Source organism: Nicrophorus vespilloides, unplaced genomic scaffold, assembly GCF_001412225.1.
Source record: "Nicrophorus vespilloides isolate i.1.1-1 unplaced genomic scaffold, Nicve_v1.0, whole genome shotgun sequence".
NCBI lineage: Eukaryota > Metazoa > Arthropoda > Insecta > Coleoptera > Silphidae > Nicrophorus > Nicrophorus vespilloides.
The window spans coordinates 26738-44608 of record NW_017096869.1 but is presented as its reverse complement, the minus strand read 5'-3'; the positions used below and the strand labels follow the sequence as shown (position 1 = coordinate 44608).

Genomic DNA, 17871 nt, shown 5'->3' with positions numbered 1-17871 from the left:
ATTCCGTGCGAGGGAGAGAGCCCGTAACATCGTTTATCATGGATCCTTACAGCTACGTGGGTGATCAATCAAGGACAGCTGATATACACTTTTAATGTCGAATAAAAAAGGAATAAATTTCTGCACACACATAGAATATGTTACATTTACAAAGAAAGTGAAAAAAAATATATGTTTAAGAAACGTTTAATGCTATTCTTGAAGCTTTCTCGAATCCATCATAAAGGACTTTTTATTGATCGAATTTGGTTTCTGTACGATTTGCTATGCATAATCAACAAACAACTTTAAACAGAAAAAATATTGAATATTTAATATTAATACAATTATTGTTTACAAAAGTATAAAATCAATATATTCCAAACGGAGTCATATTGTTATGATGATATAAATACATTTTAATTCATATTTTAGTTAATTTTCTTTAACTAATTTTGTTACAATATATTTTAGCTTATAATTTATATAATATAATATTATTATAATTAAATTAGTTGTAATTTGTTTGGTAATTACTTCTTATAATTATAAACTAATTGTGTATGCAAAGTTTAATTATTAACAAATTAAGCTTAGATTCATTTTAAAGTAGTTCCAAAACTATTCAAAAGTACAGTTTAAAAAGTTCTTAGAATCGTGAACGATGTGTGGTTAAATAAAGATGATCCAGAAGCTCTTGGTCATAAGTAAGTTGTGTTGCATAACGAGTAAGTTACAAAGTTCTACGTAATGGATCTACGCTCAGTTACATAACTCTACTATCATATAATAGATGTCGCTTGTAATCAAGGAAAATAGGCGCCAAGAAGCGCCACCAGCCCAATCAAAATATACAATAGTTTGTGTAGAACTTGTTTTTATAAGTTAATAGAAAACAAATGAAATCGCTTCAAGTATTACTGATTTTGGGGTATCACTTCAGAACAATCATCTGATGATGGCAAGTAAACGTGACATCAAAACGGTTCTCGAGGAAATCAAGCACCGTGAGCGTATGAACAAGAGGAGCAAGGAGTCGTTTGATAAAAACTTATTGACTCCGGACACGGATTGCGGTTTGGTGATCGACGAGGAATACGATGATAACATAGCTGTAAGCTACACTTTATCCAGAAGCACGAAGAAGAAAAAGAAAGAGTTGCAGAACATTAAGTTCATTGATGAACCAGTGGATCTAACCTGTGAATGGTTGTCTTGTAAAGAGAATTTTAAGTCTGAGAAGAAATTCACTGAACATTTGCTAGAACATTCATTGGAGGCTGAAATAGATGAGGAAAAAGGTGATACATAATACAAAGTGTGTTACTTGTAATCAAGTGATCCGTTAATTGTTTCAGGTTTATATCTATGTTGCTTTGGCGATTGCCAATGTGAAAATAACAATTTGCAATCTCTTGTTAAGCATGTTTCTTTTCATGCGTATCATGAGAGGCTCAAAAACATTGGGAAGAATGTTGCAGATAGATGTAATTTCACCAAGTGCACTTCTGATAAGATGTATGAAGTGCCAGCAATATATGCAGATTACATGTGCGAGTGGCACAGTTGCAATACATTGCATGGGACTGTTAATGAATACTTGTTGCATATTAAATTGCACTTAAATGAACTCCCGAAAGTGAGTGCAAAGGGGAGTTACTTGTATTGTGGTTTTAAAGGTAATATTCTGTATGGAATGTAACAACAATTTTTTTTAATATTAAATATGTTTTTAGGCTGCAAGGCTAAATTCAGTAGCCAGAGTAAATTGTCTGATCATGTTCGATCCCATACCAAAGAGAAAGTCGTTGCATGTCACTATTGTGGAAACATGTTTGCTTCGAAAACAAAATTGAATGATCACACTAAAAGGCAGATACCTGCAGAGAGTAAGTTTATTAATTTTTAGTTTGTAGAATCTAATATTTTTCTTTCTTGTTCCAGTGCTAACATATCAATGTTCAACCTGTTGTAAATTATTTTCTACTGAGAGATTGTTGAGAGATCATATGAGAGGTCACATAAACAATTACAAATGCAGCATGTGTGATATGACTTGTTCGAAGCCTTCAATGTTAGCCATCCATATACGATTTAGGCATGTGAACGAACGTCCCTTTAAATGCCATCTGTGTGCTTTTGCGTAAGATTTTTACACAACCTAGATTATTTTAAACTAAAATATATATGCATTTGCAGGACTGTAACGAAAATGAACCTCGAGGATCATTTGACCACGCATTGTCCGGACAAGTTGATGGCTTGTGAAGAGTGCGATTTCAGTTGTCGATCTTTTTACGGCTTGGAGAAGCATTACATAAAAAAGCACGGAACTGTAAATAACATAAATTTTGTTTATTTATATTTTACAATAGTTTTGTGTTTTTAGGGTGATTTGTCGCAGTATGAATGTCACTTGTGCCAGAAGACCTTTTCTAGGGGAGGAATCTTAACGAAGCACTTGACCAGGACGCACGATTATACTTGGCCGGCCGGACATTCTAGATTCAAGTATCGAGAAGAAGCCGATGGGAAGTTCCGATTGCAAACTGTGCGTTACGAGAGTTTGGAAGCCACGCAAGACATGATGGCAAAGAAACAACCTCTAATTAATGATAATATCAAATACGATTTGGAAAAAGTTGTGAATAAAGACGATGGGGATGATACGCCGAAATACGTTTTAACTGTTTCGACAAAGAAAGCTGCACCGTTGAATACAGATGCTAACATTGATGAACCTGAGGATGTGAGCAACGATGAGATTGAATCGAACATTATAATTACAATAGACGATGTGGACTTCAAAGGCAACGTCATTAAATCCGAGACTATAGAACAATCGAAAGAGATTAGCAAAAGCAAAACGTGATTTACATTGATTCTAGTACTTAAAACTTTTTAAAAGTAATTGCAATTTCATAAACGTACTTTAGAATTTTTTTTTACCTCAATGTAGATTGTTTTAGTTTAAGTTACGCTTTCGTGTCTTTATTTAATTATAATAAAATTGATTCGAATAAGGTGCGAAATAAATTGGAAATTTTTCTTTGTTTTTCCTTTCATTGCTTCGATTTTTTTTTATTATACTTCACTTGCATATATGTAAAAATATATACATTACTTAAATGGTATCACATTAAATTTACATTTCTCTATAAATAAATTTACTTTTACGTATCCTTAATTAAAGGGGCCGCCATCCGTTGAGTTGGACGGCAATCGAGTATACAAAAAATTGAGCTTAAAATTAGTTAAGTCTTTCTTATTGCCTATTTTATCAAGAGATAGAGAAGAAAGAAGAAAATCATAAAAAATGTATAAAATAATAATTATATATGCATACAAAAAAAATAATATGGTACGTATAAAAATATATAATGAAAATACGAGAGGCAGTATTCTTTTCGTTTTGTTTTGAGTATTATTTAGTCAATTTAGCTAACGTATAAATTACATCCGGTTCAGACTGCCCTTCCAGTTGACGGTGTTCCTGGTGTGCATCGGCAACGAAGTCCTGCTTCCATAAGTCTCTTCCTCGAAAGCTTTGTTCACCTGTCCGTTCTCGAAAACTTCTTTCACAGGAATACTGGCAGTACTGTTCCTGTGGTTCCTCGTAACGTTACCGTTGTTGTTTGCATGGAAATCGTTCTTGGCTCCTAATGTTTGCATATTGGACTTCCTCCTTTCGGCCATCACCGAGTTGACTCGCACTTCCAAAGCCTTCATGGTTTCCTTACCCATGGTCATTCTTCTGCTCAAGATTGGTGTACCTGTTCACAAATTAAACGATTAATTTTATTAACATTAGGCTATTGCTTTTGGGAATGTTACCTCCTTGAACATTGGCGTTCAATTTGGCGAATCTCTTCTTGAAAGCTACATCAAGAGTTCCGATTTGTCTCTTCCTCTGAGCAGCACGTTCCAAGTTTTGTATAGTTTTCCTTCTTCCTATCCTGTCAGGACCTGAACCGGAATCATTTTCATAATCACCATCATCGATGCCTTGTAGCCTCTGCAGCTGTTTGACTATTTCCACCGCTTGTCGATCTAGTAGAGCATTAGGAGATAGATCGTCCTTCTGTAATTTTTAATTAAAAACGTTTAACACAATTGTTGAATTGATGATTCTTAATTGGATTACCTTCTTTGAACAAGAAAACAAGTTCAAATCGGTTGCGGCCAGGATGTGAGCTAACGTTCCGAAACGATGGAACAACATAGCCGTAAACTGGATGACCAAAATGAGGGCAAAGAAGAACACGAACACCAGACCAATGGGTTCCAGCTGAAGGTATTCTTTCGAAATGTGCACCTGTAACATTTGAAACATGTTATAGCCTTTTCCAAGATTCTTTCCCCGTTTTCGTACCATTGTTAAAAATATAGTAGGCATTATTTATATACCCAACACATGTAAAATTAGAATAAATAAGAAATGTTATCACTGTACATAAATACATATATAAAATAAACACAAAACAGATTTGCAGATGGAGTCTCAGCTTGCGCAACGTTTTTTTTATTTCAAAGAATTTTGGTAGCCAATTAGTTTTGCTGGAAGAAACACAATTTTGTTCGAAAGTATAGATTTTTTACGAAGGATTTCGTGAGATGATTGGTCGAAAGTATAACTTTTTTTGTAATGGATTTGATGAGATGATTTATGGATTTATTTGATGGATGATTTGATATTTTTCTTTTCTTGGTATATTTGGAGAGAAATCAAGTTTTGTGTTATAACAAAAATCGGTTTTATATTTCTTTTGATGTAAGTGTTAGTAAATGAGATGCTTTATAATATGTATAGTGTGCCCAAGTCGTTTCAGTGTTACCTGAACCAAAAAGAGGTGGTGATGTTCATTTTGGATCAAACGAAACAAAAAAATCAAGTCAATTAAAGAAGAAATTAATTAATCACAATTTTGCGTGCGTTTCAATCGCATTTGAAGAATCACACGACGAAAAATAAAATAAATAATATATAAAAAAAAACACATATAAAATGTATAAATAGGAAGAGAACCAAAGATCCGATTAGTCATGTTTTTTTTTTCCAAAATCCACAGATTGTAGTACAGCCTTTAAAACCTGTAAATACCTCGGAGGTTTCCTCAATGTAAGTAATGTTGGTTCGTATCCCGAGCGGCCACTTAACATGGATTTGATCCTTATTAAGTTGCAGCAGAAACACGACCAAAACAAAGAGAGCATTGAACATGAAGAACGCAAATACCGACTTATTGCGAAGCTCAATGAGCTCCCTAGCAATCCTGGCCTGTAAAAAGTAACAACATTAGCCTTATAATCTAGCGGGCCACGCGATTCCCAAAACAAACTCTGCGAAATACACGAGAACAATAATGTTTATAATAAATGTCGATATGGAATTGTTTCGAATCACGCGAAGCCCGGTCAAACATTTACCTCTTGAGAGCTATCGTCGTAAGTAATGTTGGTCTTCACGCCGAACGGCCACTTAATATGGAGGTAGTCCTTCTTCAGGGTGAGCAAGAACACGATCAAAACAAATATAGCGTTCACCATAAAGAAGGCAAAAACTGACTGATCTCTTAAGTCCTTTAGATCGGAAGCAATACGGGCCTATAAAATTCATTTTAAAGCATTCCACTCACAATATTACTTAGTTAAATAGCTCATAAAAAACAGAAATACTCAGTACTTGTCGTTGATTTGTTCGCAACAAAAAAAATTACCTTTTCCTCTTTGTTTTCATCGATGGGGTATAAATACTTATCAAGCAAGTCCTTCCAGAATTGGATCTCGGCGGTGCTGAGGAACTCTACTTCACCCTTACACAGTTCCGGATCTTCGATCCAATAGGGATTGATGAGGTCGTCACGCTTGTTTTGTGGTACCGTTGACATCGTTTCGGAATCGCTTTCTGAAGAATCTTCAGCTTCTTCTTCAGCCAATGTACCTAAATGATGATCTCCTCTTGATGACACAGACACACTACGTTTCCTAGTGGCGTGACCGTGAGGATCCACAACCCTAAAATAATCAATTAATAAATGCTTCAATAAAGCTAAATATTCTACTTTTCGATGTGATCCAAACGTTTGCTCAATACATCTAAACTATCGGCGATGTGAATCAGTTGAGCCTTTTCATCTCCGCTCTTCTGGTGAGTGCATAACATGAATTTGAATAATCCAGCTACGGATAATTCAATGCTTCCTTCATCATCATCACTGGTACCTCCACCCTGCAAGAATCCCAACAGCGACTTTTGCTTAGCCTTCTTTTTAGCCTCTTCAGCTTCCTTCTTCTCCTGTTCCATTTCCTTCTTAGTCATTTTTACAGCTACTTCTCGGGTACCCCAGGATACGACGTTCAAGTTGATGATCGAGTACAAGATCAAGAGCAAGTACATAGATGGGATGGAGAGGAGGTAAATTATTCCGGGTAAGATGCACCAAAACTCTTGCGGATGTAGACACGCTGCTATGAAGAACGAACTCGTCATAGCTATCAAGAAAATAGCGGATGGTGAACCGATTCCGTCCTCACGTAATTGCAGAGCTGTACCCACGATCACAGCCATCATAATCAGGGCGTAACCAGTTGATAGGATCTGAGCGCAGAGCAACTGTGAAACGAATAATCATAATTAATTATAAATAACGATTGCACATGTTTTAAGTGAATTACTTGAATATTAGATTTGCAAACGAAGCAGACCAACATGAAGAAGAAGATTGGGATGATGTTGTAATAGAAACTGGTCCAGTTGTCGATTTGGAAAGCGGCTACGAAAGCACCCACCAACATAAGGAATATAGTTCCGGGGCCCAAAATAGTACCTCCCATCAACAGAATCTGGAATTAACATTTTTCATAAATAATTGTATTTGATGTATTTGTTTGGTCATTTTACTTGGTAACTGATGTATGGCAAGGAAATATTGTCGTTGACTTTGATTGTTTTCTTGTAATCCACGAGAAGATCCATGATGTTGGCGATGGTCGATGGTACCCAACGACGACGTTGATTGTAGAACTCGTTGAAACCTTCAGGAGCGTGGGTGTAAGCATCAGAAGCAGCCGAATACTCGACACGATATCCTCTTTGCAAAAGCAATGTACACAACCAACGATCTTCTCCCTGATCGTACTGCACGTAATGCCTAGCTTCGTCGGATCTCAATGTGTATTTCTTCATAACGTTGTCGTCCATAAGAGCTTTTCCTCTGAAGAGCGAGAAACATCCCGGACTACAAAGTACGCATCCAATCATGTGTTCGGTGGCCTTTTGCAGCCAATGGCCAATAGCGTATTCGAAGAGTTGATACCAAACCATGGGTCCGGAACCGACAGGATGGATACGTCCGCAAGCAGCTCCCAAGTTCTTGTTTTTCTTCATCAAATCGATAAGCAAAGTCACAGCAGATGGTTGGAAATCAATGTCTCCATCCAGAGTCAACAAGTAAGTGTTTTCAGCAATCACTGCCTTTCTATCAACGGAAATTGGCAATTCCATGAGTCTGTGACCGAGAAGGTAGTACATGTACATGACCTGGGACCAACGTTTCCTGTGCCTGATCTTCATTTTATCTTTCAAGTGAGCAATCATCTTCGTTTTTCCAGGTAAAGTCCAAATCAACCTTCCTCCATAAGGAGTCGGCAACTTCTTGGGTGGTCTGATCCTGATATGGGTTTGATGGACATCGCTAGCAGCTTCATCCACTGTTGCAACCAACAGTTTCACGAAACGATTTACCTGCGTATCATCATCATTGTGATCGGAAATTTCAAAAGCGTCATCGAAGAAAATGTGCGTTTCGAATTCGTAGTAATCAGGATCGACGACTCGCAAATATTTTTGAGCCACTCTACGCGCGGATTGATCCTCATCTAACCTGAGAATAGATTTCAAGAACTCAATCATCTCCTCTTTGTTTTCGTGCCACATAGTTGCGCAAGCGTAAATCCTAGTGATGTGATCAGAATTCTTAACAGTTTTCGGAGTCGATCCGTCAGTGTGGTTGGAAATGGTCTCGTAATATTCATCACCCTTTTCTTTCTGAATTTCATCCAATTCTTCGGTTTTTACATCGGCTTCATCATCTCTCTTCCTGTTCATTCCCATACTTTGGTCTATAAACAAACCTTCGTACATTGGAGATAAGTATAATTTCTCGGTTCTCGCCAAACGCTCGCACTTCGGTGTCCAAATATGCAATGTGATCCATGTTTGTGATAATAGCCACAGCAACCAAACCCAGGCGTGTTGGTTCGAAATAAAGTCGTTCAAGAAGTAAGCTGGAGGACTTTCGAAGAACAAGTATCCAGGAATGTTATCGTTGAAGAAGCAGGGGTCCTCGTTCCTCAATCCACAAGCTGCGATCAACAAGGAAATGGAGACTGGGATCGTTAGGTTCACCGGGAACGCATAAGAGAATCCTTGGATCATGATTTTGCAGGCGAATTTTCCGAAAATGTAGCAGAAATAAGACGCGAAAATATTGATTAACATCACGTGAATCGAAGTCTTGAATAGAGCTGGTACTGTTGTGTCGTCACCGGTTGGGATAAAGTCGGAAATATCCGGCATGGAAGTACCACCCAACGCTGGTTTTACTTCCAAAATGGTGATTCTACGATCGCTGAAACCGCTGTTGAAATCAGAGAAGAAGAATCCTATTTCGCCGGTCTGCACTAAATTGATGAAGAGGATGGAGAAGAAGAAGCAAAGGCATTTCCAAATCGAGATGAACATGTAGGAGAAGTAGCGGCATGCCTGGAATTCCTCCTTCACTTTACCGAGACGTTTGATGAATGGGATCGGGGAATGCTTGCTGATGTAGTTTTCCCACCAGCCGCAGGATGTAAGGAAAATTGCTATAGGGATCAACCAGAGTTGAGGTTTTCTTTCAACAATCGGCCAAACGACGAAACCTGTGGCTTGCGCTGTGATTGCCACTAAATCGATGATGACCTTGATGAAGCGTTGCGATTCCTTGTTGTTCCTCGACAAAAGACCGAGAACACCAGGAATAAAGCATAGACAATTGGTCAACATAGCTCCCTTGACGACGTCCAGATCAGGTAAAATACAGAAGACGAGCATAGCTATTCCAATTGTGTGAGCCGTTTCGCAGATGAATACGATCAGGAAATGAGAGAAGGCTGGTTTCTTCCATGACTTGAAGAAGCACATCCTCGAGGACCGGAACAGTGTACCTAATTGTGGCACGCAGAACGCGAACAGCAGACACCACATCCAAGCAACTCGTTCCTCCTGAGGAAGCTTCACGACGAACTGCTTTTCTCGACCTGATAATTTCATACAGTTAAAACATATAATACGTAATTAATTTATAATAAATTACCCAATTCCTTGTTGCAGTAAGTGGTGTATTTATCCGCCTTCAGTTGGGAGGTCATGAAGAGCAACGTGCCTTTTGAGATCACGCCGGAAACTAGGACTATGACGAACGTCACCAGGTAAGCTATTATTTTGAATATCCTCACGGTGATATCGAGACACTTCTGGTTCGCCATGGAACCCGAATCCATCTTCGTCGGTGGATCTCTGAACACATCCCATCCTTTCGTGTCTTGTACAGTTCGCGTACTGAAAAAAATTAACAATTACGTTAATATTTAAAAAAAAGAAGTACAATTAGAAAACATCATTGTTCAGTCAATAGAATTTACAAAAGTGTATTTTTGGCAATGATCAACTAAGAACTAGGTAATTAAATTAATAGCCTTATAAAAAAATCCGAATCTCTAGCAAACACTTGCTGAGTCACTAGGATATAATTAAAATTATATTTCCATTCATCAATCAAACTACAAGAGTTCCAACAATAACTATTTTCAGTTTGCTTCAAGTGAAAAGTTTTCATAATTTAATTTGAAGAAGTTTCTATTTTCAGTACAATTCCAATAATAATTTCCAAATCATATTCAGTTTGCAAAGGCAGATATTTGTATTTCTTTATAAGAAACAGATACTTTTACCATATGTTCAAACTTCCAAAACATTTCTAATTCGCTACAAAATTCGCTGTAAGCACGAAATTATTATGATTCCAACAGACAGTTCTATCTCTTTATAAGAATCCGAAAAGTTTCTATAATTTAATTTGAATAGGTAAATGCCAAGGAAAACGTGCTTGTGTTGCGAGTTTCAAACGAAACAACAACAAAAAAAACAACTTGATTTTGCAAATGAAATTCACGAATTTCGCATAAACAACTTTGCAAAAGTTCAACCCTCATAACAAATAATTAAAATTCGTTAAAATAAAAACAATTAACATTTGTCAAATTAAAACAATTAAAATTTAGATAAAAACAATCAGGAATGTAAATTATTCGCATGTCAAAAGGATTAATTGTTTCTTGAGGTTCGATGCAGTCGGTTTTGCGTGGGTAGGACAATAATTTCGTACCCTTGACTTTCGTTTCGGAATCCGGGTTCAGTATAATCATGCTTTGTGACCTGTTGAAAAACGTCGCAGTTGGGTGTTAATAATGACCCATATTTTTCATAATTTTTATGATCATTAATAATACGAAACTGTTGTTTGTCACAGTCAAACTTTAATCACTTTCACTTAACAAAGATCAATGAAAATATTGCAGTTTTAAGAAACTTTTGTTATTTTAATGGCGATTGTTTGTATTTGGATTAAGAAGATGATTTCAAAAAACAAGCAAATTGGTAACTTTATTTATTAAACTTTAATCACTTTCACTTAACTATGATTAAGCAAAACATTCCGGATTTAATAAACGTCTGTTATTTTAATGGTTTGTATTTAATGGATGGAAATAACTGCTCTTTGGATTAAGAAGATGGTTTCAAGAAACAAGCAAATTGATAACATAAAAATCGGAGTGTACTTAAAATTGCCATTAAGTGAGCCAAAGAATGCGAAAGTCCAGCTTCTCAGATTTAAATTGATGCAATTTATACTAAACTTTTATAACGGGATTTTACCATTAGTTAAAGTAATTAATGTTTAATTAGAAAACATAAATAAGTAAGGTTAATATCCTTTGTTTTTAATGTTAAATTGATTTTTTATGTATAAAATTGAAAATTTTTCTTTGATTGTTTCCTCCAGGTTTATTAGTTATTAAGAGTAAACATCTTATTTGATCGTTTCGCTCCTAGAATGAAGCTCAAAATACACAACATCTTTGTAATTCCACCAAATTGATCATCACTCTTGCACAGTTATATGACAATACGTTTCTCAATTATGTCTTTGTAGTAGGTCGACCAGAATGTTGGTCATCTTTGAGTGAAAAATATCCAAAAAGCAACAGCTGTAAACAAAATTACTAGCAATTGGCTTCTAATTGGATTTGTTTAAATAATTTAATTGTTTTGTCATGCAGCAATTATAAAGTAATAAAGATTTCTTAAAAAGTTTCCATCAAAAAATATTAACTTTATTACTCAATTAAATCGTTTCTATTAAATTAATACCAATTTTTATTATTAATCCATTTTTCTTATTATTATTATTTTCACAAATCAACAAAAGGATTACGTGATTAAGATTTATAAGCATTGCTTTGATCCTTATATATATATATAAATTTAGAACGATTTTGCAATTCGATCTGAATGCATATTTGATTTCGCTCTTTCTCGTTTCATTTTGATTCTGTTTTAGTTTATGGGAGAATCGTGTAAGTTCAGACCCATTCATTCCAACAAATGCGTATCCAATTGTGCTCTCTGACATTACGATAAAACGAGAATAATTGCAGATTTCGATTTGCAAACCGAACCCGATTATCATCAACGAAACAAGGATTCATGAAAATAAAAGAATGATTAATAAGTATTGGATGGACCTCATCGGGTACGCGTTTTTTTTTCGTCCTTCGAACTGTATTCAACTCACGTCTATAAAACAAAATAAATTGTACGATTTTCGGCGAGGATCGCCCGCAGAGACTCGTGCCCACCGTATTTATTCGGATCGTCGTTTTGCATACGCCAGGTGAAAAACTGCACGAGCAAAATGATATAAGGAAAAAGGAGAAGAAGTAGAGAACAGGACGAGGAAGGTTCGGTATTAAGAAATAAATTTTGGACCCTAATCGAGTGACCGGACCCGAAACTTTGTACGGGCGGCGCGCGGCTTTCTTTAATCCAATTCCCACGGGGCCGAATGGGGAAAGCGCGTACAAAGTTGACCCAAAAAATAAACATTATTAGTTTGTTGTTTTTTTAAACAACTATTGTTTCCGTTATATAAAGAATGTTAAAATTGAAAGTTGCATTTTTTTTAAAATTATTATAAATTTAGTTTGTTTTGAAGTTTTCTAACTACATTATAGTGAATCCGTACTGATCGGAGCCGCACTATGAGAGGTGTTTTTGTATATTTACAAGGAGTCATCAAATATGTTGATTTTTTTTTGTTGTAAAATTTATTTTCAATGCTTCTTGAACTATATCTATAATTATTTGTATCTGTTGTATAAACTAATGTAAGAATTTTAAACTTAAACACTTGGAAATTGCATTATTTTTCTGCATATTCTAGTAACCAAGGTCTACAAGAAAAGCTTTAAAACTGTAAATAGGTATTTTTATTGGTTAATAATTGTTCATATATGAGTAATAATCAATACGTTGAATGTATACTTTTTACAATTAGTCAATATCTTTTAAGTAAGAACCAAATATAATTGATTTTTTGTTTCAAAAATGAAATTTCTTTAATATTTTAATTACTTTTTTAAGAACTAAACAACTTTTTAGAACTGTTATAGAAAAATGAAATAATATTAATATTAGACTGTTGCATTCATTCAGTAATAACCAAGGTCTAGAACATAAGTTTTAAATACTGAATGTTAGATAGATATTTTTATTGAATAATAAATAGTACCATTTTTTGTCTTTAATAATTAAACATTAATACGTTTAAATTTAGATTCTTCATCAAATATCCAAGATTTTTACAGGACATCAAATATGTTTTAATTTATAAACTTCTTTCATATTTTCATTGTTTACTAATGCATCTGTTATATAAACTAACATAACAATTTTAATGATGAAAGTTGCATTTCCTCAGCGATTTATAACCAAGGTCTACAACATAAGCTTTAATAGTTCAACAATAGTTAGGTCTCTCTTCTTGGATAATAAATTGTGTAAAATTGTTTTTATATGAGTAATAATCAATAACAAAGCTTAAAATATGATGATTTTTAAGTTTCAACAGATTATTTCTTTTTTCAAACAAAATAATTAAAAAAAAGTTTTAATATTTTTCATAAATTTGAAATGTAATTACATTTTTTTTATTAGTAGTATAAATTAATTAATTTACCAAATCAAAACCGATTCTAGGTCTAATATTTATTATAAATTTGAAATTTTAATAGAATTTTTTTATTAGTACCAGAAATAATATAGGAAATAATAAAATAAGTATGTATTAAACTTTGTAAATTACTGATTTTTTTTAATTAAATTTTTTGTTAGAAAATTTTGGAATATTTCTATAAGGGCTTAAGAAATACCGTTAATAACATTTACAAACTTATTAAATCCAAGGTTGTGCATTGATTTATAAACATAAACTTTCAAATAATGAGATACGTTTATCTTCAAGAGTGAAGCGAGATTCTTCAATATGAATCGTTGCAAATTACATGTACAATCTCATTTAAACCAATTACTTAGTACGGATAATTACATATTTACAGTTTAATGCATCCATTACAACTCATGCAATTCAATAGATATATAATTAATACAAAAATGTTAAGGTTTCTTCCATTATTCGTGTCGCAATCAATTTAAATACAGTGGAACCTCGCTTAACGAGTTTAATCCGTTCCTAAATTTCCGGATTTTTACTCGTATAGTAAAACATATTAAAAAATACACAAGTTTTAAAAATGATGTAGCAGACGCGCAATCCGGGACTTTTGTTCTCATCGTCACTCGTTATGCGAAACGTCGCTCGTTAAGCGAGTCAGTTTTCTTACAAATAATTTCCCTCATTAAACGAAATGCTCGTTATGCGAGGTTCCACTGTATACGTTTCTATTTCACAAAAAAAAATTACATTGTAAAATTATTTTTGATTTAAATATGAAACTAATTTATTTATCATAAACTTTATAAACTCATTAGGAATAAATGCATATTAAAAATTAATTTAAATTGTAAAGCTCACTTTATTATATTTTATGTGAAGGTATAATTTTATTGTATTAAAATTTGGTTTGATGCGCTTTTTGAGCTTTGATTATAACATAATTAATATGTAAATCTGCTGGGTCTCTCAACACTCTACTTAGCAATCGACCTTTTCGATCGATAAATCAGATTAAATTAATAATGGTCGTCTCGCCAATCAAATTATATAACAATTTTCAATAAAGTTTTTTAATTTACAAAATAAGAAAAAGAAAAGGCACAAAGTCAATGTCCCAAATTAGGGATTATTATTTTGTTAAAAACGTGAAATATTAAATTGAAACCTGATTAATTATAAGTATTTAAATTATTATTCAATTAGATTTAGTATTTCTCTTTATACATGAAGATGGTATAAAAATGCATTCAAATAGTTTCAAATACTTCAGTATTAATCACTTATTTACTTACTTTTAATTGTATTTATATATCATATTATTATGGAGAAACTATGGAACAATGTTTTAGGTTATGTTAAGAAAGTTAGGTTATGTTTTAAAATATATTGACATTTTGAAATCTAACTTTTCTTTCATTAAAACTATGTTATATTGTGGTAAAAATCTTATAAAATGAATAAAAAGTAACAATTATGTTTAGAATATATACTGCAATACCTCTCACAGTGCGGTTTCGATCAATCCGAATTCACTAGATTGAAATTTACAAAACAAACTAAATTTAAATTGAGCTAAATAAATTAAAAACATGTAAATCTCTTGCATTCGGTTTAGAGTAGACTTCAATTAAATAAAGTTAGGTTAGGTTTGACATTTTATATTGCAACCTATCCTTTTTTTCCAATTCAAACTTTGACATACTATTGGTTAAATTGTATTAAATGGACTAAACGAACTCCTACAATTATGTGTAGAATATGTTCAGGAATATCACGGTTTCGATCCGTCCGGATTCACTAAAGTCTGGTTTAAAGCTTTCAAAACAAACTAAATATTTAGAATTACCTTTCACGATTAGTCCGGTTTCATGCACAGTCTTACAATAGTTGCCAAAAGTTTAAATTGAATTGATGCAAGATTGTATTGAAATATATGGGTATACAATAGTTCATCAACTGAAATTTGAATATGAAAGGTGATTCATGTGAATGATTTATAAATTTAATAAATTATCAATTGGTCGTGCTTCAACAATGAAAATCTTGATTGGTGGGATGTGGATGGAGGAGGACGGTACTCCGCGTCTGAGATTACAAGTGTATATTTATAAACATCCTTTTCCAATTCATTCTTCCTTCTTTTTTTTGCTTGTTCCTTTAGGAGGGTGAAGTCGTGTAGTCAAGGGCGTTAAGTGCTTAAGCCAAGGCTATCAACGTGTGTTGGGAACTATGAGAGGAGGTCGGATCGCTATCGCCTACATGGCATTTTAATCCTGTTTTATTGCATTTAAGCAGACTCCCGAGGAGCACACAAAAAAGAAGACAATATGCAGTCAGTTCTCCGACTTCTCCGTCTACTCCCATCCATCCTTTTTGTTCTTCAGTAAATTGATGGTGAGGCTATTTATAAATCGTTACATTTAATGTATATATCATATAGAGGAATTTATTAAATGCCAAGGCTATCGGCTATGTACACTTCTCTCATGTTCTTTGCTGTCCATTTTTTTTTCATACTCTTTTTTTTTATATAAAGTCTCTCTCTTCGCGTTCCTAATACACGGATGCTGAGTGGATTAAGTTGAACCAAAGAACAATGCGTGGTTCTCTTGTTCTCCTTTGACTCGAGTCTTTATAAAAGGCGCATTTAGTTCTTGAGCCCGTAATGCGATTCCAACTAAATGGATAATGATCTAGCCAGTAGAAAGTTGACCGTTCACTTACTATTATTAAACCAGATCCGAGGAACGGCCTTGTCCACGCCACCGCCTTAGAGTGAACCCGAAACCTCAGCATTACGGAATTTCACCGTTAAACAAAAAATGTGGTGCAAAATGCGCGTTTCAGGTAAAATACAAGATTAATCACTTCGCCAAAAATATAATTGCATTAGTCACTAAAAGTCTGTTGGAAATACCCTTTTTCTTGTACGACATTAATCATCCGAAGATGTTTTGTTTCCCAAAACTTTTTGGTACAAGGCAATTATATATTTCGGGGTTTTCTACAATTCAATCACAAAAAAGCTACGTTTTCGGAATACTCATTCCATCAAATTTAGTTCAAGTATTTTTTTTTTCGGGGTTTGAGTAATTTAACCTATTTTTGTCAATCGAATTTACGTAATTTTTATGGTTTTCGATTTTCTTTGATCCAATGCTTTTTCTTATACATTTGCACACTTTTAACTACATTAATTTTATAGATTATGTAAGTTTTAGGTTATATTCTAATTAAGGTTAGGTTAGATTACTTATTTGAAGTAATTTAACCCGAGTTTACGTAAATTCACGTAATTTTAACGGTTTTCAATAATAGATCCATTGTCTTATATTACTTACTTACTTAAACTAATTTTACATAATTTTAAATTTTAATTAGATTTTCATTGATCATCATTATTCATTGAAGTTTATTTTTATATATTTTAATTATATTAATTGTATATATTAGGTTAGGTTTAAATTTAAGAAATGTGACTTACAAAAAGTTACAAAGGTTAGAGACAATAAACCTAACCTGTTAGTATTATTATAAACAAAACAAATAAGTACTAAAATTTTATTTTAATTAACTAAAATTACTAATTTGCAAATGTTTTTTTTTTAATTCTGAAAACATTAGTATTTATTTTATTTTTAAATACAATTCGCAACAAATATTATTGATTTTACTCATTTAATAAAACGAAATTGACGTAATTTGTGGTTTCTTCTTTTAATAATAGTAAAGAACTTTCGATTTCTATTGATCATCATTATTCATTTCAGATTATTCATAGATGATATACGAAATTAGAAACACATTTATTATAAAACCACTTTCTTTTTTCATTTTTTTTTTTTATTTAATTATGAATCAGATAAAACAACTAAACCCAAATTTGATTACACAATCATACGTTAATCTTAAGTATAGCTTAATTTATTTAATCATATTTTAATCTAAAGTATAGTTTGATTTTAATTAATCTTATGATTGTTTATGTGAAATGAGTGCAATTTTTAAGTATACATTTTTATGTAATTAAAATTACTTTTACTATTTTATAATTAGTTTAGTGAATGAGTAATTGTTTGTGAATTACATATCGACTTTATAGAAGTAGAAGCAATTACAGGATCTTAATGACCTTAGAGAAACTAGGAGCGGCAATTCTTCAACATCGCTGTAAACCTATTTGACTTTATAAGACTTTTAAAAGAATTATTTATTGCTTAAACTGTTCACTAAATTATTTACAAAAGTGCAAATATTATTTCTTATACAACAATAACTCGCTTCAATTAGTCCGGATTAGTCTATACAGTACGTTTTTAAAATGTCCAAATAAACAAGTTAAGTTCCTAGATTAGTACGGTTTCAAACAATCCGGAATATTAGCCAATTACACGAACTATTCGAGGTTTAAACAATACAATGTAAATATTTTCTACCTATAGTTATAATTATTAACTAAATTTAAGACTAAAATTGAAGAATTTTAATATAAATTTAGGAAGCCGAAAATTATCCAAATATTTCAATTAAAAAGTCTAAAGCTTCTTTGATGTAC

At 33.1% G+C, this 17871-nt stretch overlaps 2 protein-coding genes across 2 annotated transcripts in view; one reads left to right on the top strand and one right to left on the bottom strand.

The window, feature by feature from the left end:
* The first annotated feature begins 806 nt into the window (after positions 1 to 806).
* On the top strand, positions 807 to 2998 carry LOC108558346 (histone H4 transcription factor). The gene is made up of 6 exons (XM_017915240.1): positions 807 to 1280; positions 1338 to 1658; positions 1716 to 1868; positions 1924 to 2122; positions 2179 to 2314; positions 2369 to 2998. The coding sequence occupies exons 1-6, from the start codon at positions 935 to 937 to the stop codon at positions 2849 to 2851; spliced, it is 1638 nt and encodes a 545-aa protein (XP_017770729.1). The 5' UTR covers positions 807 to 934; the 3' UTR covers positions 2852 to 2998.
* Positions 2999 to 3346: 348 nt separating this feature from the next.
* LOC108558345 overlaps positions 3347 to 17871 on the bottom strand; it is a 33637-nt gene continuing 19112 nt past the window's right edge. Inside the window, exons 3-11 of the mRNA XM_017915239.1 lie at positions 9336 to 9580; positions 6881 to 9279; positions 6655 to 6822; positions 6042 to 6592; positions 5697 to 5994; positions 5407 to 5583; positions 4124 to 4294; positions 3814 to 4060; positions 3347 to 3752 (exon numbers count right to left, since the gene is read on the bottom strand). Of these exons, the coding sequence (XP_017770728.1) occupies positions 3433 to 3752; positions 3814 to 4060; positions 4124 to 4294; positions 5407 to 5583; positions 5697 to 5994; positions 6042 to 6592; positions 6655 to 6822; positions 6881 to 9279; positions 9336 to 9580 (4576 nt within the window). The 3' untranslated portion in view covers positions 3347 to 3432. The remainder of the gene's footprint in view (positions 3753 to 3813; positions 4061 to 4123; positions 4295 to 5406; positions 5584 to 5696; positions 5995 to 6041; positions 6593 to 6654; positions 6823 to 6880; positions 9280 to 9335; positions 9581 to 17871) is intronic.